We start from the raw sequence: 24,933 nt of genomic DNA on the forward strand, positions 1-24,933 counted from the left end.
TCGATGGGGGCGCGCGGCGCTCGATGCGCTCGGCGCTGGAGCCGCGCGGCCTGGCGGCGGGCGGCGGGGAGGCGCGACGCCAAGATGGCGGCGGCGGCGGGCCGTGCGTGAGCCTGCCCTCGGCCCTCGGCCCTGGCGGCGCCGGGCGGGCGGCGGGCCCCGGCGGCGCCCAGCCGGCCGGCATGTGCGAGACCTACTCGCGGTGGCTGCTGCGGGTGTCGGTGGCGCAGATTTGCCAGGCGCTGGGCTGGGACTCGGTGCAGGTCTCGGCCTGCGACCTGCTCACCGACGTGCTGCAGCGGTACCTGCAGGGGCTGGGCCGGGGCTGCCACCGCTACTGCGAGCTCTGTGAGTGCCGGGGCCCGGCTGCGCGGAGCCCTGCCGCGGGGGCGAGCGGGGCTGCGGGGGCGCGGGGAGGCGGCGAGCGGGGCAGCGCGGGGGCTGTGGGAAGGGGGAGGCCAGGCTGTGGGGCAGTGCTGGGGCTGTGGGTTGTGGGGCAGGCTGTGGGGCAGCGCTGGGGAGCTGTGGGTTGTGCGGTCGCACTGGGGGGCCGTGGGGAGGGGGCGGTCAGGCTGTGGGGCAGCGCTGGGGGGCCGTGGGTTGTGGGGCAGGTTGGGGGGCCGCGCTGGGGAGCTGTGGGTTGTGGGGCAGCGCTGGGGGGCTGTGGGTATGGGGAGGTCAGGCTGTGGGGCAGCGCTAGGGCTGTGGGTTGTGCAGCAGGCTGTGGGGCAGCGCTGGGGCCGTGGGGAGAGGGAAATCAGGCTGTGGGGCAGCGCTGAGGGGCCACAGGTATGGGGAGATCACGCTGGCGGGCAGTGCTGAGGGGCTGTGGATTGTGGGGCAGGCTGTGAGGCAGCACTGGGTGTGTGGGTTGTGGGGCAGCGCTGAGGGGCCCTGGGTATGGGGAGATCAGGCTGTGGGGCAGTGCAGGGGGCCATAGAGAGGAGGAGATCAGGCTGTGGGGCGGCACTGGGAGGCCGTAAGGAGGGGAAGATCAGGCTGCGGGGCAGCGCTGGGGGGCTGTGAGGAGCGGGAGGTCAGGCTGTGGGTCAACGCTCAGGCTGTGGGTTGTGGGGCAGCACTGGGGGGCTGTGGGTATGAGGAGGTCAGGCTGTGAGGCAGCACTGGGGGAGGACAGGGAGGTCAGGCTGTGGGGCAGTGCTGGAGGCCTGTGGGGAGGAGATCAGGCTATGGGGCAGTGCTGGGGCCCGTGCATATGGGGAGATCAGGCTGTGGGGCAGCGCTGGGGCTGTGGGTTGTGGGGCAATGCTGGTAGCTGAGAGGCTGGGGAGGGCAGCTCTGGGTCCAAGCTGGGGCGTGTGGGAGTGCTGCTGGGGTTGTGTGCTGGGGCTGTGGGGTGCAGTAAGGTTATGGGGCAGCGGGCCTGGGGCCTCGGCCTGCCAGGGGCTGTGGGGCAGCGAGCCTCAGCTGTGGCCCAGGGGATGGTGAGGCAGCAGGCGTGGGGCACCGGCTGAGGGGAAATGGGGTGGCTGGGAGTGGGCCAGGGGGATGGGGCGGGGTGCGTTGGGCATAGGGGCCTGGGAGGCTCCAATCCCGCGGCCTGCGAGGCGCCTGGGGGAGAGCGGAGTCGGGGGTGCACTCGTGTTTTTGTGGGAGAGGGGGCTGAGACGTGGGAAACAGAGGTGCTCGCACCTCCTGGGTTCTTAAACATGCCTGGAGGAGCAGGGAGTCCTAGCGCCCCAGGATCAGGCCTGCTGTTGCCAGCTGTGTCAGGCTGGAGGATGTTTAGAGGAGCCCTAACACGACTGGGTTTGGTACACGACTCTTGCAATGCAGGCATGGAGGGTTGGAGAGATTTGGGGAACCAACTGCTGTCTGCATAAGGAGGAAAGCATCGGGAGGGAGGAGGGCTGCTTGACCAGTGCTTGCTCGAGGAGAGCAGGGACTCTGGGGACACCTGGGCACAGTGCTCGGGCTGCCATGCTCCTCTTGTCTGCTTCTGAGGCGTCGGGGTCCGGAGGCAGCTCTCTGCGGTCTGGAGCCGCGTGATGGGGCAGCGTTAGAGACTGCGTCTGCCTGGCCTGCAGCGTGCTCCGAGTTTGGGTTGTTGGAGGGAATATGGAGAGACGAGTGGAGCATGTTTCTTGTTACTGCTTTCTTCAGCATGTCTGCTGGGGGGCTGCAGGGTTGCAGGCTGTCACTGCTCTGTGTGCATGTGTATATTTGTAGAGAGAGAAGTCCAGGACAGCCCTATTGCTGCCCTGTTGGATGTCAGCGTGGAAGATGTTTAGAGGAGTAAGGGTTGGAGTTAGGATGACTAACATCGTGCTTGCTTAGAGAGCTGGGTGAGGTGACTTTCTGGGCATCAAGCTGGGGCTATCAGAGCCACCATCGGTTCAGCGAGTGTGCTGGGGACTACTGGAGTTGTGGGAGGAGTAACAGGGATGGCAGTGCTGAACAACTGAGAAGTTTGCTAGCGCATCCATCCGAGTTGTGCGGACATGGGAACGGTGCTAAGGAGGGTTCATGTGGGTGAGAGGGATCCCGGGGACATTTCTTCCAAGCTGCAGCTCCGTGTGTAGCTGCAGCTTGAGGATCAGAGGAGCTTTGAGAGTGGAGGTGTTGGCTTCCTCGGCAAGAGTGGATTTGGAGGGTGTATGGGGCGAAGAACCGTGGGGTCAGGAGGCTCAGTGTGACCGGCTTAGTCGAGAGAGGAGCAGCCTTGGCCTGACGGTGCTGCTCCTTGTTGTCCTGCCTGTTCTCAGGCAGAAGTTTTCATTGCTGCAGTGAGCCCCGATGAAGCATAGTGATGATCTGAAGATACCTGGCCCTGCCTTGGCCTCTTGAGTCCAGGAATAATCAAGACCTAGTCTGAGTCTAGCGCTGCCAGCGTAACTGAGCTCAGGAGGGACTTGGCGATATTGCTGCAAACTCTTTGTATTTGAGTTCCGGTGTTTCAGATTAAAACTCACTTGGTTTTCTCATTGCTAGCTGGACATGAAGCCGTGTGCGGTTACACTGGAAGTGGGACTGCGTCGTATTAACCCGGCAGTGTGAGTGTGGTTGCTGCGCCTGTGCTGGGACCATATCTAAATGCTACAGGAATTATCTGTAAAGAAGTTAAACAGGACAGCACAGAGAGTTTAGGAGAACTGAGTTGTAGTGTGAAAAAGGAGCTGGGATACTAACCCATGCTTGGTCAGAGCTGTCCTTTGATGCAGTCAGTATAAATTTGGGGGAGATGTTTTTGTTACTGGATCACTGCTCTGCAAGACGAGTTGTTGGGCAGTATTGGCACCTGAGCTTGGCTGGCTCTGCCACAGCTAGGAGGAAAAGATGCATGAGCTGGTAGAAATAAAGTATCCCTCTCTTGCTTTGAGTGTGCTTAGTGATAGTGGGGAAAGGAAGGTTTCTCTTTTCCTCTCTGTGAATGGATAAGGAAGTGTCATAGTTCCTTCTTTACGGAGAAGGGGAATGTGCTGTTTTCGTGCCAGTGACATGATGTTCCTTGTATCTCTTATGATGATTCCTCTATTTGTTTCTTTAAAAGGTTTGCGAGAAGACATCTTAACGCTCAGCTGTTGTCTCCCTGGTTTTCCAGAATCGTTTGCTTTTTGCTCCTAAAATAAGTTACTGTACAAACCCAGCTCTGGATGAATGAGTTGAATTTTGCTATGGTTTAGCATAAGTAGAATTAATTAAATTCCAATTGTGGCATCTTCATTGTCAGCGTGTTATCTCGGAGCCAGCCCAGCTGAGTTGGCGTTAGCAGGGCTGTCAGCTGGAGGGACATAAGCTTTGTATCGGAAGCTGAATGGATTTACTCTGACGGAGCAGAGACAGTGTGGCACTGCTCTGAAAAGCATGTCATTGCCGTTCGCATGTTTTCTCAGTTGTGAAAGAAAATGATGGCTTTCCCAGCTGTGTTAGATCTTTGTTCCAGCTGTTACATCCCATTAGGAGAGCTATATTCAAGATTTTCATTACTTTTCTGCTGTTGTTTCTTTGCATTTGCGGGAGCTGTAGTTGATGGAAGCGTCTGTGGCTGCAAAAGGAAGGCAAAGTGATTTGCAAAGCAGTCTTAAGATGCGTTTGATGCCGTGAAATGTTTCCGAATACTGGATTGAGGGTGGAGGAGAGAGTGATTTTTACAAGGGGAAAAAAAAGTTTTTGTTGTCAAAATACACCATATTTCTTACGCTGTTGGAATTTGTGGAAAGCCTATAAGTAGAGGAAACCTATTCAAGATGCCATACCCTTTGCATGCATATTTTACCCTAAAATATTTGAAAAACAATGCTGGGAGTATGTAATTAAGGTATTGAACTACAGTGCAAACTGACATCGCCTGGTTTCTGAGTTCTCTGTATTCGTTGCTGCTTGTTTTAAAGTGAAGCGTTAAGACAAAAGTTTGCTGTTCTGTGCCACTGCTTTTTCCTTCCCGTTTCACGCAGTTTGCAAGAGGTGGCAGCGCAGCTGGTACTTTGGGTTAGCTACTGGAGGTTTTCTTGCAGACGTTGTTTTTTATAGTGAAGACAGAGAGGTACCTGCCTCATTTGCTATGAATTTAGCTAATGCAGCTTGGCAGTGGAATAGTTGGTTTTAGACATGCATAATACGGCTTGGCTTTACCTCTTACCTTAGCACCTCCGGTAAGGTAATTCGGTTTCCACTGTATTTGTGTGGGTGATACGATAGATTGAAGGGCTGAGGAAAGGAGTCATGACTTAGGCTTCAGAAAAACCTCTGATTTTTCTATTACATTCCTTAAAAAAAAAAAGTAGAAGCTACTTAATTTTGAGCACTTTGGGTTTATTTCAGCAGTGGTGCATAAACGTGTGTAAATGTGGTTCCACAACATAGTGGAACAAATTTACTACAGTAAAACAGGGCAATTCTATATGTTACTAAAGCAAGTATAGTAAACTAGATAATTTACTTTGAGGTGTGTTGGATCTGAAGTGGCATTTTCAGTATTCTTTCTATGAATTTTCAGTATTGTACATATGCTTAGATATGCTGTGCTTTTTTTTAATTTGGTGTCAGTATTCTCCTGTTTTATAGATACATAGAGATTTCTAACTAAAACATCTGAATATCAATATATTAGTCTTTTATATTAATAAGTATATCTATATTAAAAGTCAGGATGTGGTCTGATGAGGGCAACATCATAACTGGAAGGAAAAATGGCAGATCTTGCAAAACGTTTCGCAATGGATAGAGCGGGATCAAAAACTTCTAACATCACTTCACTGCACAATCTCCTAGAAAGAAAAACTTAACTTCATTGTAACAAATCTCTGCTTTTAGGAATGCAAACAGCAGACTGGTATTTTTATTGGCAATGTCCACAGTGGAGAGAGTTGATCTGACATCAACCAGCTTCTTTCTTTCCAAGTGTCAAATTTAGCTTGTGTGTTTTTTTTCATTTTTGTACTTTTTTTTTAATTACTTCATTCTTACCTGTATTTATTAGCAGCCTCCATCAGTGTTGCATTTTGGTGTTCGATTTAAATGAGATGATTCCCTGTACTGATGTTGAAGATTGACATGTCCGTTATAATGAATGTTGTAACAAACACCTATCCAGGGCCAGTAGCATTTGTTAGGGTGAATGTACCTCTTTATGTCCTGATAACCTTAAATTTTGCTATTCTAAGTGGGCAAAAGCATCTCCAGTAAAACTGCCAGGTAGCTGCACTGCTAGGAACCCTCTTTGTCAGTTCAGGCGTACTTAACTAATGCCTATATACTTATTAAATAAGCTGCTGTATATCCTTCTGTCTCGTCTTGTGGGTGCTGGGTGGAGCCGGTGTGTTGTCTGCCTGGAAGAGTCGTGCCGGTGGGACTATTGCAGCGTAGGTACTCTGCAATTTAATGCTCGGCAGGGTCGCGTGACTTGCTGGAGCACAAAGAGTCTGCAACAGAGCCTGTAATAAAAAAAACCTGAGGAGTTGTACCTGCTAATTTACCATTAAAAAAAGAAAATTCTCTCCCTTATACCAGACATGAGGGTGAATGCTGGGCTATTTATAATAGACTGCACATGTTTCGTGTCTAGTGACTCATTAATTTTTCTCAATATATTTACTGCAGAGCTGCAATTGCTCCCTGTAAAAAACCCGGCGTGAAACTGAAAGCTTTCTGTGCTGTACTTAGTTGCTTGTTAATTTTTCACGGACTCGTGTGGACTTTGGGACTGGAAGGAGGAGTGATGGGGGAAGGGGAAGGTTTGACAAAAGCGATTCAGCCGTTCCTGAGACTGAATGTAAGGAAACTAAGGTAGTTTTTCCCAGTAATCTTCCCCTCCTGCAACAGGTTTTTGGGAGAACTTGGACACTTGTCGGCTGATTTGCTCTGGATCCAGAGGAATTTTTGTGGCTATACGGAGTATATGTAGAGTAAATACACTGTACTAACTTTCAAAACGTCCTTTTCACCGGGAGCCAAAAGCAAGCTTTTATTTTTTTTAAAGGGAGCTAATATGCTGCCCTCGCTCTGCGTGAACTGCTTTCCCATGAGAGCAGCGAGGTTTATCTGCCAGGGACGCTGAGGCTTGGATAACTTTCCGCCTGAATATTTGACTCGGCAGGGGTTTCTGTTTCCCCGTGGTTTCGGTGCTGTACGTTTTTGGATGTGTCTCTGGGTTTAGATACCTCCTTACCTGTTGCGCATTTGCGTGCGTAAGGAAGCCGAGAGCAATGCCATTTCACAGCCATTCCCGCAGATTTCGGATGAGCTGTTGTGAGACTGAATAGTCTTAATTTAGCTCTGCTGCTTGTCGCAGCGCTCTTAGTTTCAGAGCACAGTTCCCATTCGGAGAGATAGGACAGCGTAAAAGCGAGTGAGAAAGTTATTTTCCGAGTTGCCAGTTCTTGGGGCGAGGAGGAGAGTTACAGAGCGGCAATTTGCTGTATGCACTACTCCCACCTCCCTCCCTCTCCTCCCGGTCCCGGAGAACAGATATTATTTGAAAGATCGCGGTTTGGGAAACAGCGTGAGGCTGGGAACCAAAAACTCCAAAGCCGTTTGAGATCTGGCACTTACTTGTGTGTAACGTAGGATAAATGATTTCACTGGCGGGTTTCAGCGTCTGAGCTTTTAAACTGAGGGCAGCACAAATATCTGGAGAAAATGAGACTTGACTGACAAGTTCAGGAGGCACAAATTAAACCTTTTTTTTGCTTTGTTTACTTGCAGACAAAACGCTAAGACTGAATAAAAGGCCAGGAGAAGTGTGTGTTTTATATTTATCAGCATTTTGTATCTAGGTTATTGCATTCTCTTTTGTGTGTCCAGTTTCTGCTATTTTAGTGACTCTTTATTGAACCTGGCAGGGAAGGGAAATACTAGGCTGTTCTAATAAAAGTACATAGGTGCAAACGTGAGGTTTTTCAAATATGATGAATCACCTGAAATTGCATTCAGTGCGTTTTGGTGCTGTGTATGTTTCAAGTTGATAAAAGCGTTTTGATTTAAATATGAATGTGAATACAGACCCGAAAAACTCTTTTGTTTTTAATAGACTTTTCTCACTGAGGACAGTCTTACCTGAAAAGAAGAGGTTAACTCATCGTGCTTTCGCCCCTGCAACAGTTTCAGGTTTTAAAAATTTCGGGAGGTTTTTTGACTTGTTGTTGTCTCTTATCTCAAAGATATGGAGAGATGAAACCTCTCTAGCTGCATGGGGTTTTTTTTTTTTCATAATGTAAAGTAAAGTTTGTCTCATCTTTTGAAGCTCCTTTCTAACACACATACTTGTTTTTAATATGGATAGTTGTTTAAATATTTCCATGCTTTAAGCATACGCATGCTAGTTGCTTCTCTGACACCCGTTCTTAATAACTACTCGTAGGAAGAAGTCCTTTTTAACATTTAACCCTTGCTAATCGTATCAGTACGTTTTGGGGGGGGGAGGGTTAAAAAGATTAGATGCACATCTAGGAAAAGACCTTTTCCTATTGCAAGTGCTAAACTTTCCCCTCCAGTTCATTGCAGAGCTGGCATCAGGAGGCCCCGATTGCAGCAGGAAACGTCTCCGCGGAGCCCGGGAAGGGGACGATGCTGCAGCCCCGCGGCCTGGCTCGTCGGTGCGGGACCCCGCCGCGGCGCTCTCCCAGCCAGCACGCTTGCGTTCGCTGCGCAGGGAGGCCGGACACCGGGGCACTTCCCTGGGAGACAGTGCGGCGAGGCTCCTCCGGAAAAACAGCGCAGCCCGTCTTTCAGAAGCATCCAGGGACCACACATGCCTGACTTCTGGGCTCGTTGAAAAGTTTCCCCCGCGGTTTTCATTTTACCTGGCTATCCAGTTTTTATCCATTAGGTCTTTGCACCTTAGCAAAATGCTCAGTAAGTCATCGTAGTCTGACTAAAAATTACAAAGACGCTGCAAAATTTCTTTATTATGTCCATTATCTAAATTTAATTTTTAAGGATAAAACACTCTTGTATCAAATGCCCAATCGCTCTAGGCATCTCAAAACTGCGTAAGAGTGCTGATAGCTTTCTTTAATTATATTTATGCAAGTCTCCAGATTTCTCTGTTCCTAGAGTCTGTGGGGGGGGGGGAAGTAGTGCTCCACTTGTAGCAGATATTATACAAATGCAAAATAAGAGATGATCCTTGTCGTAAAGGGTTCACGTTCTGCATAAAGAGAGACAAAAGAGGAGATAACTGAGGCTGATCTGCGCTTTCGTGGTGGAGAGAATTAAAACACAAGCGAGTTGCCCAGAGTCACACAAGAGGCCTGTGTTGCAGAGCTAAGAATCAAAACCATAATCTGAGTATTACTGTTATCTTAACCACAAGACTAAGAAGAGAAATTCTAGAAGAAAATTCGTATTTTCTAAATGTAACTCCAGGCGTAAGTTGGCTGGGAGTTTGAATTCATCCCGCGATGTGAGAACTAGACTGCTTGACTGCTTTGACTTCAAGATAAATCAAAAGAGATTAAGTTAAACAAAAAACAAAACAACACCCCCCTCCCATACACATGGTTCTCCGGAGCTGTGGCTTCGGATTCTAAATGCACAGTAGCGATTGCATTTCTTTAGTAAACAAGTGCTGGTTTTCTAAAGTACTTTCTAAAGTAAATCACAGCTTATCATCATTTAGGCTTATCATATATTCATAAGCCAACTATACAGAGTTCTGATAATTCTGTATAATTTTATAGGGTTTTTTTAAATCATGTTTGGGGTTTAAGGCTTTTTTTTTTATTATTATTATTAGGAGAGGTTAGGATGAGACTCAAAGTTGCACCTTAGGTACTTAAATCAGATGCCCAGTTCTCCCTCTGGAGGCCTTTAGGGGAATCTCTCTCTGTCAAACCTTATAGAGAAACTGAGGCACTTGGAGAACTGCTCACCTATATAATCTAAATCCTTGACACAAGTTACATGCGTAGAACAAACCGTATCCACTCTTGCACTGCTTTCTTTGGAGGCTTCCTTTTTAGGCCAAGATCCTGACCGCATGGCCAGTAAGGTTTCATTATGCTTTTCATAAGCAAAAGGAGGTTTTTGCTCTGAAGTCTAACTTAAATTGAATAAATAGAATAAAATAGTCTCTCCTTGCCAGACCACTACTGAGTGTTGGCATGTTTTGTCCTGGAGGTATATCTAACTGGTAGGTAAAGTGACTCATAGTTTATGAAGCCTGTAGGTTTCATCTGATGGAAAGATATCGTGTGAAGTATTTTTGTTATCAAAATATATATGAGGCTTTAGGCAGATAGGTTCTTTTCTGCTACCTACAAACTATAGTTAGTTCAACTAATTGAGTAATTTTCTAGATTGAAAAATAATGTTTGGTCTGTTACATTTTGGCAAAGGGACGCTTTCTGCATAATAAGTGCTCGTGTTGCTCGTTTTAGTGTTTGTTATAAAACTGGAAACTATTTTGGGTGGTGTTGCGTGGTGTTAGTTGACCACTGCCAGGTTGCTGCTTGTCGGTTTTGCTTGCTTTGCTTCTTGCCTTGCAGTTCTTTACCATGGCGTAGATTGAAACGAAACACTTTTAATTCAGAGTGCGTTCTTGGCCCGAAACATTTTACAGCACTGACCTAGAGAGTAATCAGGTGAACAGTAAAACTGGGAGAATTGCGGGGCACTAACCTCCGTTGTGGAGTAAGTGGTGAGCCCTGGTGGACCGTAATCTCTACTTGTAGGTCTGCAGGTCAATTTTTTAAACTAGATTTTTGCAATAAAGGTTGTTCTTTTGTTGTTACAGATGGCCGTACAGATCCCATTTTGGACGACGTCGGTGACGCCTTCAAGCTTATGGGGGTTAACCTGCATGAGCTGGAAGATTATATACACAATATTGAACCTGTCACCTTTGCACATCAAATCCCTTCGTTTCCTGTCAGCAAGAACAACGTCCTACAGTTTCCCCAGCCCGGAAGTAAAGATGCGGAAGAAAGGAAAGAGTACATCCCTGACTATATGCCACCCATTGTCTCCTCTCAAGAAGGTGCGAAATTAATTATTTACTTTAACTTTTGGTCCCTGTGTGTTTGCATATTTGTTCGCATCTTTGCGCTGGTGAAGTTGTGCTGCCGGTAGTAATCACTCAGAAAGGACCCAGGGGGTGTTACACAAGCAGTGGGGATACTGAAACACAGTTTCAAATAAGGTAGCAGTACTGTGGCAAAAATTTTTTTCCATTATTATTTGTCTCAGAGATTAACTGGTGTTAAAACATACCACATTAATACACATGCTTCTATAATGCATTGAAATTTAAGATCCTGGATGACAATAGAAATTAATGCTTTACAGTACATCAGCCAAGCCTGTGTTAGCATCCCTGTCTCACACATAGAGAAAGAGCTTGTGCAACTTGGTGAAGGTAAAAAAGGAAGGTTGGTGAGACTGGCTCAGTATTCCCAGCTCTTGAGAGCTGGTTCTTCCTCCTTCGAACAAATTTAACAAAGTAATAAACCTCTTCCGGTTAAAATGAAGTCAGACTGAAGCGAGTGAGTAGTTCAGAGGCACAGTGCTTGCTTCTGATTCTCTCTGGCAACGCTGATTAGTATTTTATTGTCACTGTTCCAAGTGCTCTCCTTTCCTTTGTTATACAAAAGTCCAACAGAAGCAGGGGTTGAGGACAGTTAGTTGCGACAGTGAAACCTACTATTCAAATGCTATGAAATCCTTCCTTCAGCTGTAATTAACTTGAGAATTTTAACAGTGTAGGGAACAGAAAAGGCAGAATAATTTTTTTCTGATTTCCTTTAGCTACAAGAATCTTCACTGGTAGCTAATAGGAAAAAGGTTTAAGAAATATGACCACTTAACTCTCCCTCTGAACACTGTGACCATTACACAAATATCCTTTGTGAGGAAATAAAAATATGCAGCCCTGCAGCCTGGATACAAAAACGGCAGAGAGAACAACATTCTTTCCCAAAACAGTATAGCAAATAGAAACAACTCTCGCAAGATATGTATTTCATTTAAAATTCGTTTGGGAACAGAGTGGATATCACATTAAGTGAAAAACTTAGCCCTCAAAGGCTGAACACTGAACTACGTGTAAAAATTCTGTACAATACAAAGATGAACATAAATACCATCTTCTCATAAGTAAGATGAAATCTGTTGCCGTGCTGCTGCAAATGTTGTGTGGGACAGTTGCTGAATGCTTTAGTAATGAGTGAGTGTCTTTCATCTTTCAAGCATCATGTTCAGATGTATAGATCCAGGTATGGTGTGCTCCAGTTAGACTAAGTGAAATAATGGTCAGAACAGTTATCTGAAATCTTGAGAAATGTCAGATAAAATGGTTCTTGAGTGTGCAGTGTTGTTTAGGAGCAGCATGTTATTTCCAGTGATAATGGAAGGACTTATTCATGCTGATGAGTATTCCTGAAGCTCTGTAGACCTGACTTTTGTTTTCTTTAATTGCATGTAATGTGTAGCTGTTTTTTAGATCAGTAGCATTTTAATGTCCCAGCATTTAATGTCCTAATAGTTAAAATGCTGCTCAAAGCAGAAATATTTTCTTGGACTGATAGAAGATACTAAAATCTCTCCTTTGTGGAATTTGTTAAAAGGATTGTTTTTAAAACCTAAATACAAACTTTGTTAAGCAGGAGGGTACAGCGCAAAATGTAAATATCATGCCTGTAGATAACATTAACAGAAATACAGAGAAAGAAGACTTGGAAAAGCAAATAGGGATTTTAGCTACCCTCTTCTGGTTAATTTCTTGATACACTTTAGCCTCATTTTTTTTCAGGAGGTAAACAGCATTCTGTCAGAAAAAATCCAGCATCTTTGAAGTGTAACAAATTACCAAGCAGTTTGTGGCTTTTTTTTTTCTTCTCTAAACTTGGAAAAATCATACTTTAAAAATATGCAAGAAAGATCAAATCTGAAAAGGCTCAAAGCAGCTGTAGCTGAATATAGGCAGGGAGAAATGAGAGTATTACAGGCTCAGTCTGGCAATACATGACATACAAACTGAGACTAAAAATTGAAATGGGGACAGTTGTGCTTTTTTTCTATGTAACTTTTTATACTTTCTCTCTTGCAAGTTAGATCCAGGAGTTAGATTTTAGCAGTCCTTATAAATAATGTATGAATCCTTTTAACACCCGAAGCAAGAAGATATTATTTCCAAAGTTGGATGAGAACCAGGAAAACTTCCAATGCCTAGGGCTAGTGTATCAGAGGACCTATAGACACAACTTCAAAAAACGAATACAGAAGTTTTTTTATATATATAAATTGAAAGCAAATTTTAAATACAACTACTGAATGTGGGTTTGTTGTAGTTGATGTAAAATACTTACAGTGGAGAACATTTTAATTTTGAATTGTTTTCTGAAAATGCCATTTGTAATTTTGTGCCTGGTACTTTTTGGAAAGGTTGAGATGGATCAAGGAACTCTATTGTATATGCTTTTTTGTGTTTTACTGCTAGTAAAATTTGGAGGAAAAACATTTACTTCTGCAGATTAATGGAATGCATCTCAAAACCACTCCAAAATTACAGAAATTGATTGAATAGTTTCCAGATCTTTATATAAAAAAACCTGTTGCTGCTAGAATTATACAATTCAGAATATTTGAGTTGTTTAGAATAGGCAATAAAGATAATTATTCAGTAATGAAGGAAGGCTTCATGCATGTTACAGTGTGTAATGTAAATCTTTCAATCACTTAAAGGAACTGTCAGGAAAACTATTTATGCCCCATTTTGTATTAAAGCCTACAGCTCAGCTCATGTTATGAATATTTGTTTACTGATATAATTCAGATATTACCAGCGCTGATATATTTTAGCAATAATGTTGTAGCCATGATGGTCTAAGGATATGAGCAAAACAAGCTTTACTGGGAGAGGTAATATCTTTTAATGTTATCTGTTGATCTAATTAAAAGTATTATCTCTAGTGACAAACTGACTTCAGAGGTAATTTTGGCTAGGCGCTTTAGTAATAAAAAGCTTTTTTCTTGTTCGTTTAAAAAAAAAGTGTTCAATATGCACCATGACCAGTAGGTGTTGCTAACCTCCTTCTCAAAAGTCCTCTTGTTCTATGTGTGCAGCTAATTTCTTATTTCCATCTCCTCTAGAAGTGGTGGTGTTGTATTCAGAGTACACAATCTACCCAGCAGCTTGTGTGATGCCTCGGTTCTCATTACCAAAGACCTGATAGGAGCAAAAAAATCCTGTCCAGCGTGAGAGAGTTGTTTTCCCCCGATTTTCTTCATATATAATCAATAGTAAGCAATCATGCTGAAGCATCTCGGAGCGATTTCCTAAGTTTGCTGGGGGGGGGGCAAATAGATTTCTGTGATCAGTTATTCGTAGCAGTTGGCGATTTAGTTCAGTGCTACAAGTTTTATGCCAAGACAGCAGAAAGCGTTTGCTTGCCGTGTTTCCGTAACTTGGACTAACTACATGATCCGGTGCACTCCAAATGCTTGCACTGAAAGAGCCTGCATATAAAATTTATATGTTTTATAAACCAATCTGATTCATTATTGCCATGGCAAATGTTGGGTTTTTAGTGGTGTTTTTTACAAAGGACACTGAAGGGATAATTTTATGCCAATGTATCATGATGTTTGCTCTCTGCCTATTTTTAATTAGTCTCCTTTTTGTTTTTACTGAGTTATTTTAGCACTGTTGTCACTAAAATGTCATGGTAAACTTGTAAGACAGATTAGAAAAGGAGAAAAAAATAAATTAGTTGCAAGACATGATGGTCATGCTTTATTTCTTGTGCTTTAATGTAAGAGAACATACATTTTGCAAGAATACATCAGCTTCATAGAATTTGTTGATTTCATTTGAAGTAAAACAGTTCTGAGTTGAAACTAGGGCAGTTTAAAAAGCCTGGATGCTTTTCTGCAGTTAATAATAATCGCTATTACATTTACTTTGTGATAATGTTTAGAGCCCTGGGTCCTGATGCATTGAGAACTATATATCATTCTGCATAATACTGAAAAAAATGCAAAGCGTCAATCTTACATGTGCCATGGTAACCTTGGTTTTTAAGCTGCATGGAAGCTGTTTCTACCTATGCTTGCTTCATCTTGTTAGTACCACATTCTTCATAATAATAATAATAAGAAGAAAACCCCTTAAACTATGTTTTTTCTCTGGCTTCTTGAAGTGATAAGTAGTGTATTCCTGCTTCTCTGATTGGGAGACTGAAGAAAGCATTACTTTTGTGCATGTGATGCCAGTAGTAGTCTATGGTGTTTGCATGAGACCCTGATTTTCCTCTTAGGCTATAGTTGTGCTGGGGTATGTCAGAGGCATCTGAGGAGAAACACGTGAGAATCTCTTCAATAGGCACAAGTTGAGAGGTTTTTTGCAGGGAAAGGCAGCTTTTTAGGGAGGCAGACAGCCTCCTCAATCCTTGCTTTATTTTTTTCCATCTCCTGCTTTCTACCACTTTGCTCATGTATCGTAGAGGTTGAGCTCCTTTCTCTTAGACCTCATCTGGAAACAAATGTAATTTTAATTTGTATTGGGCATTAAGGTTTGTGGTCTTTCATTCTCGATAATGTGTGTTCAAGGACGGGCGTTGTGTTGCTGATCGTTGAGTCGGGACCGGCTCTTGGCACAGTGTGCAAGTTTGGATTTATTTGTAGCCTTTTCTGTCAGAGCATTTTATTTCCTTGGCAGATCAAAGCATAAAATTGTTGATCTCCTTACAGTCTTGCTTTTTTCCCTTCTCGCTATTGATGTGATATTGGGACCCATTAACCACCAAAACCTGATGCTGACAGCCACCTGGAAGTGCAGAATCCCAGCTGTCAAATTACGAATCTCAGAACATCCCTAGCTTTTTGTAAGATACTAGTTGCTAAAACTCACATTAGAATTGAGGAGAATGGGGGAGATGAAGCAAGATGACAATCAAAATAGTGTGATTTTCACATCTGATATCTACAGCCTGCCAGTGCTGGAATTGTAATTGTATAAAGCATTAAGCATCACAGTGGTATAAAGCATTAGTGTCTAGCTCCAGTGGCTAGATATATCGGATTTTAAAACTGTCACTGGCCCCTCAGTCTAGCAGTGCTTTTTTTGGCTGTGGGCCAGAGCTGAATGTAACATGTCTTGGATCTCAGACCAGTGTAATTCCAATCCCTGGTTCCCTCAAGGGTTAAACAAAGCCAATACCTCTTTTTAAATTAGCATGCGATGGGCTGTAAAGAGAATATTGGGGCAATGACTTTGCAACTTTGGTAACGCGGGTTTCGCTGTCGCTGTTTTTAAGCCTCTCTGCCTTTCTCCTGATGTTGTTTAATCCCACAGACTAACTCTTTTCCCTCCTAACAGCTGCACTGATGGTTTAAAAGCAGCCACGATCTTTTCAACAGAGCTTTTCCAGGATACCTGGTTAGGAAGCCAGCACCCATCAGCGAGCAGATACTGCGTAGTCAACCAGTCTGAAGAGTTAAAGCCCTGCTGGGCTGTGAACGCTTTGCTGCTGGCTGCTCAGCGTGCCCGCTTGCTGAGTATTTTGCAAGCTGCCTTTAGCAGTCCGTGTGCTACGCGAAGCGTCAGCCGCTGATTGCTTTTGTGCGAGCGAGTCTCCCCGCATGCATCCACCTAGCAAGGCAGAAGCAACAGGAGAGGCAGACGAAATGAGAAAGGCAGCCAAGCTTGAGATGCAGACAGAAGAAAGGCGTTGGGAAAGAGCCAATAGCAGAGGCAGGTTTCAAAGAAAAGGGAAAATACGAGACGGGAACAAAAAGTGTACAGCAAATGTGCATGCTTTAAATCTTGCCATTAGACAGAAAAATAACTCTTTTATGGAATGTGCGCTGATAAAGCTGTAATTGGGAGGACAACTGTATCTTTACCTTTCGTTAAGAAGTAGTATCATAATCTTAAAGCGTAATTTCTAGCGAAATATTGCAAGAAAGAATTTAATGGGGAAGATTTTTTTAAAAAATGCTTAAAATTGAAGCTAAATAGACTTTCACCGAAGAGCTTTAGTTATTTGCAGCACTTGGGAAAAAAGATCAGTGTTATAGGCACCATAGTAAAACTTCATCCCTGGCCGAGACCCAGTCGCATAGCTGGGATCTGTAGACTATGTAGGCAGAGATATCGGGCTGTTTTATATTCTATGGGAGCTTAGTACGTAACTTTTCCTAATCATTCACGTCTTTGAAAAAAATCTCTCGTTATTTTCATACGAAAGATAGTGACTACTGAGAATGGGGAATGGAGGAAATGGATTGAAAGTGTTTGCCTTGCTTTTTGGGGAGAGGGGAAATCTTCTGTACTTGTGATGAAGTTTCACTATTTTTTTCCTTAATATTCTATCCTTCAAAACAAATAAACCAGCTGAAACCTAGCTATACCTGAGTAACAGTGTCAGAAGATACCTGTTATAAAGACGATGACTCCAATTTTTTAAAATTAGTAATGAGTTGGTAATGTTGTATATAAAACTATGATAGCTAAAAATAAAATATTTTTTCACAATGCTGAATTTTTATTTGCTGCATGCAATAAAAATAAAATAAAATAACATGACTTTTCTTCAAGGGGATATCATCCTTTTAAAGCCTTCCCACAGAGATTTTTCTGTTTTTTCAGACCTGTTTAAATAACTTATAACTTGTTAGTGATTCTTAGATTCTTCAGAATAAAAACAGCATAGTGCAGAAGTGGAATCACATAAAAGCCAGCCTTTTACAGTGAATTATTTACATTGAATTGGAATGAAAGTCATGGCTGCTTTCAATGCATTGTGATGTGCAAATTTCAATTTTGGCTGTAATAAAACTGGAGGAGCAAAAAGGGACTTTAGGATAAAAGGGTTCTATTGTCTTGTGTATTTTGAACAGAAATGCTGTCATGATTTTAGTTTCCTAGTGATCCTTTTTCAGCAAAACTTCTGTCACTTGTCTTGACTTGTCACGTCAGATCAGTTTTTTCCCTTTTCTGACAATGTATGACTTTGTTTGGAGCCCATGTTGCTTCCTGCACTGTCTACTGCTGCTGTACTTGAGGATTTTATTTCATCTGGATCATCAGACACCTTTGTGCCTTTGGAAGCATAAGTTTCAAATTAGGTTATCGTCCGATAGCTGTGTGTTACTGTTCTCCAGCTTTTCAGACTTTTCCTTGCTGCACAGAGTATTTTTGGTGACTTGAGGGAAGGGGGTGGGAAATGGAAAGTCTAGCTACTGTTTAAAGCAGGATAAAAGAGCAGCACAACTGACCTATTTTAAGGGCTGACCCTTGTAACTATTATTTTTCAGTGCTTTTGCTTCATGTGGGAGCCTTTCCTATTTTTCTTATTGAAGGCTGTCAATATTTTGTCTTTGACTTACTGCTAAGAATATTTTAACTTAATGAAAATATTAGTGATTACTAACAACTCCTGATCTTTAAAAAGCAAATAAAAATTTTGTAGCTAGGAGAGCAAAAACACAAATACATTTGATTAACTTATCATCTGCACATGTATTTGTGCCTAGCTTTCTGAGAAGCAGATCCTGACCAAGGAAGCCTTAATTTTCTACTGTTTTTTTTATGTCCTTCCCAAATGATTCTCTCAATAGACCAGTTTTTGTTTTTGCAGGCTGAGACCTTATACGTGTATCTGATTTTGAGAAATGCGCTCCCAAGTTTCCCCAGCAATGCCAGCATCTTCATACCACTGAGTAAAAGCCATTGCATTCACGTGGGCATGGGGAAGGGTCCGCACCTGGAGATCAGGAGTAACCTGTCCAAATACCTCTACCTTAAGAGTAACTTGTTTCAGTTAGTTTTAAGCCACTTCTGAACTGTCCAAAACATTTCTGTTCTCCAGCGGAAATATCCAGCAGAAATAAGCTTGGAGTCATTCAAGAGGAGGCATTGCACTGTGTTTACACAGACATTTTCAAATGCAACTGAGCCTAACCTTGATCTCAGCATCAAAACAAGCTGTTGTCTAGACACAGATCGCTCATGGATTACGGGACCCGTATCTCCCTTGCTTTAATCAGGTGAATGACTCATTACAAGCTTCTGCAGACAAGTATGTGGTAGAGTCCAGATTAACACCAAGGAACTCTGCCTTCTAATTTTTAAAATTATGACTAAGAAAACTCATTTGAATTATTTGTCTTTTACCGCACACAGATAAGCACTATAACATTACCGTACCGCTCTTAACTTCAGTGCCTTCTTCAGGTCTTCACCTTTGAGTGCATGTTCCTGTTTTCTCCAGCTCTCAACTAAAGGGAATATTAGTGAGTGGGTAAGTCATTAGGAAAGGATAACTTCTTTCCATGTGTAGGCAGTTCCACTTTATTCTACAAGAGCCTGAAGAATGTGAAGTTGGATGGGTAACAGAGAGAGTTCAAATTAGTAGGCTGTTGCAGACATGGCCCTGGTTCATGTGGCAAGACTCTTGGATAATTAAAGTTCATCTGTAACTGAGGGGTTTTTTTTTTTTCAGAATCTTTCCTTTTTGTAATTGCACTCCTTGGATACATTCATGGCTTTCTGATGGCTTAACAAGACAGTATTTTTATAGATTTCTGTAGAGTTTGGGACTTGCTGCTTTTAAAAGTTGTGTACTGTGTGACTAAATAAAATGTGATTCTGTTTGCATATTGTATAAAAATGTTTATTGTTTAGATCAGTTAAGCAAAAGCTGCCATAGCATACCTGTGTTTTTGAGAAGCAACATCAAACTTGAGCAGGGCCGGATCTGGCTAGTATTTAGCCCAAGGCTGGAAAACATAGGGTCTTCAGGTGGTAGCACAGCAAGTCACAAATTTTTTTTGTCTTGGTTTGAGATTAATATTTCAATCGGGGTTATAAGTGATGATGCCATGCTGCCAGAGGTGGTATTTTATATGAAGAGATAAATCGAAGTTCAATCGTGTGTTTAAAACTGTCCAATAACAACTTCAATGGCCTTTATTTGGGCTTTTTTACAATTTGCAGTGTTCTGCTTAATTCATTTGCTGTGGTGAACTGGTTTGCCCTCTGCGTTCTCACTGTTGATGCCTGCTACTTTTCCATTCCAAAGGAGTTGTTTTAAAGGAAGACTGGCTGTTTCACGTGTATCCTTACGGTTGGGATGAAGCATACTTTTCTTCAAACGTTATGAGTTCTTTTCCCCGAGGGGAGGAGGATGGTACTGATTCTGTGTGTCTGAGAGGTGCTCCTTAACAGATTGGCCAAATAATCCATTCTGAATTGGAGAGTGAATAATTTTAATACCCCTTATCTTGCATAGATTTTTGTGGATATTCATCTCAGCAAATGAATTTTTGCTGTTTGCATTTCTAAATGTGTAGTGCAGCATGTTCATTCAGGTACAGCATACTTGACTCTTAATATTCTCCCAGTTTCTCTGGGTTTCTCCACGTTTCCGTGCATGTGGACCTCCTGTGCTTGGCCTGCTTGCACGGACGTTTTGTGCTTGTGTGCCTGCAACGCTAATTCTGTCTGACAGTCGCAATTGGGAATAGCACGCAGGAAATAATAGTTCTTGACCAATCGCTAAAACACAGGAACTCCCGGTGCCATAGGAAGGGAGAGAAACTCACTTTTCATTTCCTTTCGGGTCCAGCGTGCTCAGATTAACTTTAAAGGGAAGTGAGATGCAGCTCTGAGGATTTGGTCTTCAATCGTGTGTTCCCTACGTATGAAGCCCAGCTCAGCAGGCAGCTAGTCACCGGGCAGAAAAGCTCTCATAGCTCAGCTGCTGGGTATCCTATTGCAAATTAAATATGAAACAAGGATACGCTTGGTTTTGCATGAGAAACTGCAACACATTCATTAAAGAGGCTTTCTCTCTGTTTTGAATATTTTAAATCACAATATTGCTGAAGGTGATAGCTCATCTGTAATCTGTCGGAGATATGTAGTTTGGTTTGCTATTTTCAAGAGTGCTGATGGATTTTTACCATTCCTATGGGCAATAGTTTTAATTTTTTTAGCGCTTAAAGATTTACCTGTTTGGATTGGCAAGAATAAATTGCAAGGCTTTTTGTAATTAAATCGGCTGCCCTTTTGTGTGTGTGTGTGTGTGTGTGTGTGTGTATACACACAATATTCTATAAGCAAATATTTGCAATGTAATCACAGTGTGCATTTATCTATCTATCTATCTATTAAGTTACAGTTAAAATCACCTATTCTTCTCCAAAGAACTTAAGTTGGGAGTTTTTAAAAGAAGCTTAACAATTAAGGGTGAGATGCGTTTAGTTTTCAGTGAGATTTAGCCATGCGTTTGTCGCCCTTCAGCTTCCTATCTTAACTTGGCTACGAGTCCTTAAAAACATGCTTTAAAATCACGCTGGCTTTGGGTTGGAAAACAAAGATGAAATTTTGTTAGCTTTGGTGTTCCCATGTAATTTTTAACCTGCTCAGTTATACTTAGAAACTGCAGCATATGAAGAGTGTACCACAAGTCATTTGCAGATATGGACACAATTATGTGATTTTTAAGACTCTTGGGGGAAATAAACTTTATATGAATTAAAAAGTGATAGATATCTTGTTGCTTATGTTGTAGGTAACAAATTCTTATAGATGAGGTGATTTGCAGTGAGTACACTCTATGCGTAATATTCCTTTAAAATTTAAGGTGATTAAGGCTGAAACACTGATTTATTTTTTTTCCAAAAACTCAGTGTAAACCTCGGTTTTTATAAACGGCGCATCTATTTAAGGAGATTTTTTCCTTCACACAGACCTTCCTTCTCCTCACCCGAACTCAAAACCGTAAGCTGAGCTCCCCGCATGCATTTTCAGCCCATCTCTGCTGCGTAGAGGCAGAGCGCTGAATGCGGTGAATTCTCAATGCCGCTTCTAGACCCCTTTGGTGTAATTTCATACAGGTGGGATGGCAGAGCAAAGCTGAAAAACCAGCAGCGTTGCCCAGTCAGAGACAAAATGCTTCAGTTGGTATGGGAAAGCGAAGGATGCTCGCAGAAAATTGACATTAACGTACTCTCGAGCTTGAATTTTGCAGTATTTTATCAGTGTAACTTGTGATTTGCCCACCCGGTCCCTACGTCCTGCACTCAGGCTCTGCCACAGGGGGCTATGATTTTCTTAAGTTAGCTTTTAGACCAAGTGCTCGTACAGAAGACCTCCAAGGAAACCCAGTGAAGCGGGAAATTGCGTTGATTAGTAGGTAGCGGTTTGTGAGAAGCTCGGTCTGCTGTTGAGACCGACGTATTTCCAGCGAGAGGAAAAATTAAGTCCTCGCCACCAGTGGCGATGAAAGACTCGGTGGCTCACTTTTCAAGAGTAGCACGTTAACCCTCCTGGCCGACTTCCAGTTGGGTTACAGAGCTCTGCCAACCTGGCTGCCCCGAGCCGTTTCGGGTTCGGCGAGCGCTCTTTGAAACCGCTCGGCGCTGCTCCGTGCCGCTGAGCAGCCACCGCGTCCTCCCGCCGCGATTAATGTGTCGCGGCCCTAATTGAAGTGATTCTGAGCTCAGGCCAAGTTCTGTCAGCTCGATGCATGCAGCAAACGTGGGGTGGGCTTTTTTTTCTTCTAGTGGCAAATCCAGCAGTGCATATGCGTTTTCCAGGTTAACCTAAAACCTGTGTGCATGGATTGTTCGGCGTGAGGGATGGTGGATAAATGCAACGGTGTTCTGCACTTCCTGGAGTGCGGGAGCAGGACGGGGATCGGAGCCCGTCCCGGGGTCAAATCTGTGTTTGCAAAGAAAAGAACTGTAGGTGACCTGCAGATGCTGCTAATCTACTGAAGAAACTGAGGCAAATAAACAGAAATGCGGATTCCTTTTACCTAAATACAGTTTTCTTCCTCTCGTGTGCAGGACTGCTTTTATGCATAATATAGGTAGCAGTTTCCATGCAGTATTTTTATCGGTCTATGTATAGAAGGTGTATGGACTTTTAGAGTAACTAGATACAACTATCCAAGCAGATGGACAAACGCTTATAATCCCCTGTAAGAGAAAGGTGTAGGATGTTGAGAGATGTGGAAGGCGATGCTGGGAGCAGGATGCAGGGCCCCAGGAGGATGCGCGTTGGGGCTAAATAACTTACAGTAATGTTTTTGTAAAATGCAATAATTCTTATCAGCCCCTGCTAAAATGGCTAGCATTTGTGCTGCTTTCTGAATGCGATGTTACACATGTGCTTCTTCTGTGCAGTAGCTATTGGCCTTATCTAAATAGAGAAGCCTTTCCAGCTGGAGGACAACTTAGCAACTTTTCAGTATCAAAAAGAGCACACTAGACGCAACACATGTACGAGACTCAAAGGAACATGTATGCTGCCTAAAGTTTTTGGAGTTACTCTGTGTGTACGCTAATCTCCTGAGGGTTCGTTGCTCTGAGCTTTTATCGAGTGCAAAGGGAGTCGGAGCCAGAAGACGTCTATGTGCTGCCACTCCATCTGAAAGGACCAGCTCCTTTTTCCATAGTTCAAGGCGCTGCGCCTAGAAGTATGTGTACATCGCTGCTATCAATGCAGTCACAGGACTCTGACTTTCTTTTTAAATGAGAATAAATGAAAATGTTTTCATTCCTTGTTGTTAAAGAGCAGAAGAGGTTTCTGCTGCAGTCTAATTGTCTTAGATCTGTTTCTCAATGCAGTGCATCTTTGCATTAAGCTATTATTACCTTTTAATGTTGTTTAGAAGAGACGAAATACGGTCGTGGTATCTCGACGGAAAGACTCTAGACCCTGCTCTTATGGGGAAAAAAGCTTAGATGTGGTTTAAAAACCTGCTTTCTTTTGGTTGACATGAAGATGACTCCAAACTGACTGCAGTTCAAACTACTAGGAGTTACTGGAGCCTCTAAATGTCCAGTCGTGCAGTTTCTTTGCCTTAATTGGTGTAAGTTTTGCTTTCCCAGATAATCTTTTATGAAAGGGCAGCAAGATGAGGGGGAAAAGCGAGCTTCAGAGTGAGGGATCTCGTCAAGAAGTCATGTCCACTATCGCATTAAAATGGGGAGAGCACGTGAGCTATCAGATAACAGGCGAAGCAGCATTGTCCAGAATTAGGCGATTTTGTTTCCTTTTCTGCATTTGGTGTCCCAGTATCTCACACAGATCTGGGTTACTTTTGGAACAGCAGAAAAAATGCATTAATTCCATTCTTCTTCTGAATAGCAGTTCATTTCTTTCTCGGCATTAAACAGCAGCGATAACATTTTCGTTTTAAAGAGCCAAAGCTTTGTTAAACGAGGAGTCTCACCTGGTCATAGGTAGCGTGCTACAGGGACATATTAAGGCAATTCAGTTTTGTAATAAATGGCATGCAAGGGAAAGTATTGCTTCCTCATCCAAAGAACCAAATTCCTGATTACAACAGAGTCGACTAGGAATGACATTTGGCAAAAATCCAGGATAATACTTGAGCCTGGCTGCCTGTTATTTCAGAGCAGGGCACCTGAACTGTTTTGCCATCACATCTTCTAACTTAATGTATGCAAAATTAGAAATGCAAGTGGAGATTTTGGAGATTTGGTTTTTTTTCCTGCTTCTATTTGAAAGCATGTTAATACTGAACTTGTCAAGGATTTACATCTCTTTAATGTTAGCTATCTATATTGAGTTATATAACCCACACCTTCACTCTGCTGATGCAACATCAAGGCTGAAATCTTTATTGTGCAAAACTCAAGTCGTTTCTCTCAGGCTTTAATTTTGTCCTTTATGTGCATGTCTCATTTATAGCCTTCAGAGCAAAATATGTGTTCCTAAAATAACAACAACATAATCTGGTTACATATGGCCAATGAAATGATATGAAAGATCTAGGCTTTCTCTAATCCGCGTACATATAGCATTTTATATTGCTACATATTATGTGGCTATAAAATGCATTTCACAAGTGGACTATTTTAAGCTTTCTGTTAAAATTTCCCTTTTTTAATTTAGCATCACTATAAGACTAGTAATAATGTTTATTGCATTTTAATTAAAATAAATTAAGTGTGTTTATTTCTAAGTTTACTTGAAATTGCTTACTAGATCTTTCTACCACTATCTACCTTTTTGTTTGAAAAGAGGGGGAGAAACAGGACATATATCCAGAGAGAGTGATTTCTTATAGACCAGATGCTGACTGTCAGAATGCAGATACGACTTGGAAAATAACTTGGAGAGGGAAGCTGAGAGAGAGGAGCAGTACGAGAGCATGCAAAGAAAATTAAAATTTTCAGACTGATGTGAGCAGTGGAGATCAGATAACTGCAGTCGCAGTGTGTCTCTTTGGAGATTGTCTTAGTAGTTACTATGCAGCAATCTCTGTTGAGGAATAAGAGCCCAGTATGTGATATACCTGACACAATTTTGAGCATGGGGTTCAGGAGACCAAAAGAGGGGGGGGAAAAAAAGTGTCTGGCTATTGCAATTGCTAGGGTTTGAGGGAAGGAGAAAACAAATAAAAACATTATCCATGCATGGGAAGAACAAGTTCTGCAGTTGAGCTCAACCAGGGCTGTGACACCGCACCAAGCAATTGGCACCATCGTTGCTGT

General features: G+C 43.0%; 1 protein-coding gene across 2 annotated transcripts in view; it reads left to right on the top strand.

Annotated features, from left to right (window-relative positions):
* Positions 1–24,933, top strand: part of TAF3 (TATA-box binding protein associated factor 3) — a 108,549-nt gene continuing 83,616 nt past the window's right edge. Inside the window, exons 1-2 of one of the 2 annotated variants that reach the window (XM_064500962.1) lie at positions 1–348; positions 10,196–10,438. In XM_064500962.1, the coding sequence (XP_064357032.1) occupies positions 24–348; positions 10,196–10,438 (568 nt within the window). In that variant the 5' untranslated portion in view covers positions 1–23. Of the gene's footprint in view, positions 349–8,160; positions 8,314–10,195; positions 10,439–24,933 lie in introns of those variants that run through there. The other variant, XM_026119338.2, reaches the window with a different exon arrangement.

Source organism: Dromaius novaehollandiae, chromosome 1, assembly GCF_036370855.1.
Source record: "Dromaius novaehollandiae isolate bDroNov1 chromosome 1, bDroNov1.hap1, whole genome shotgun sequence".
NCBI lineage: Eukaryota > Metazoa > Chordata > Aves > Casuariiformes > Dromaiidae > Dromaius > Dromaius novaehollandiae.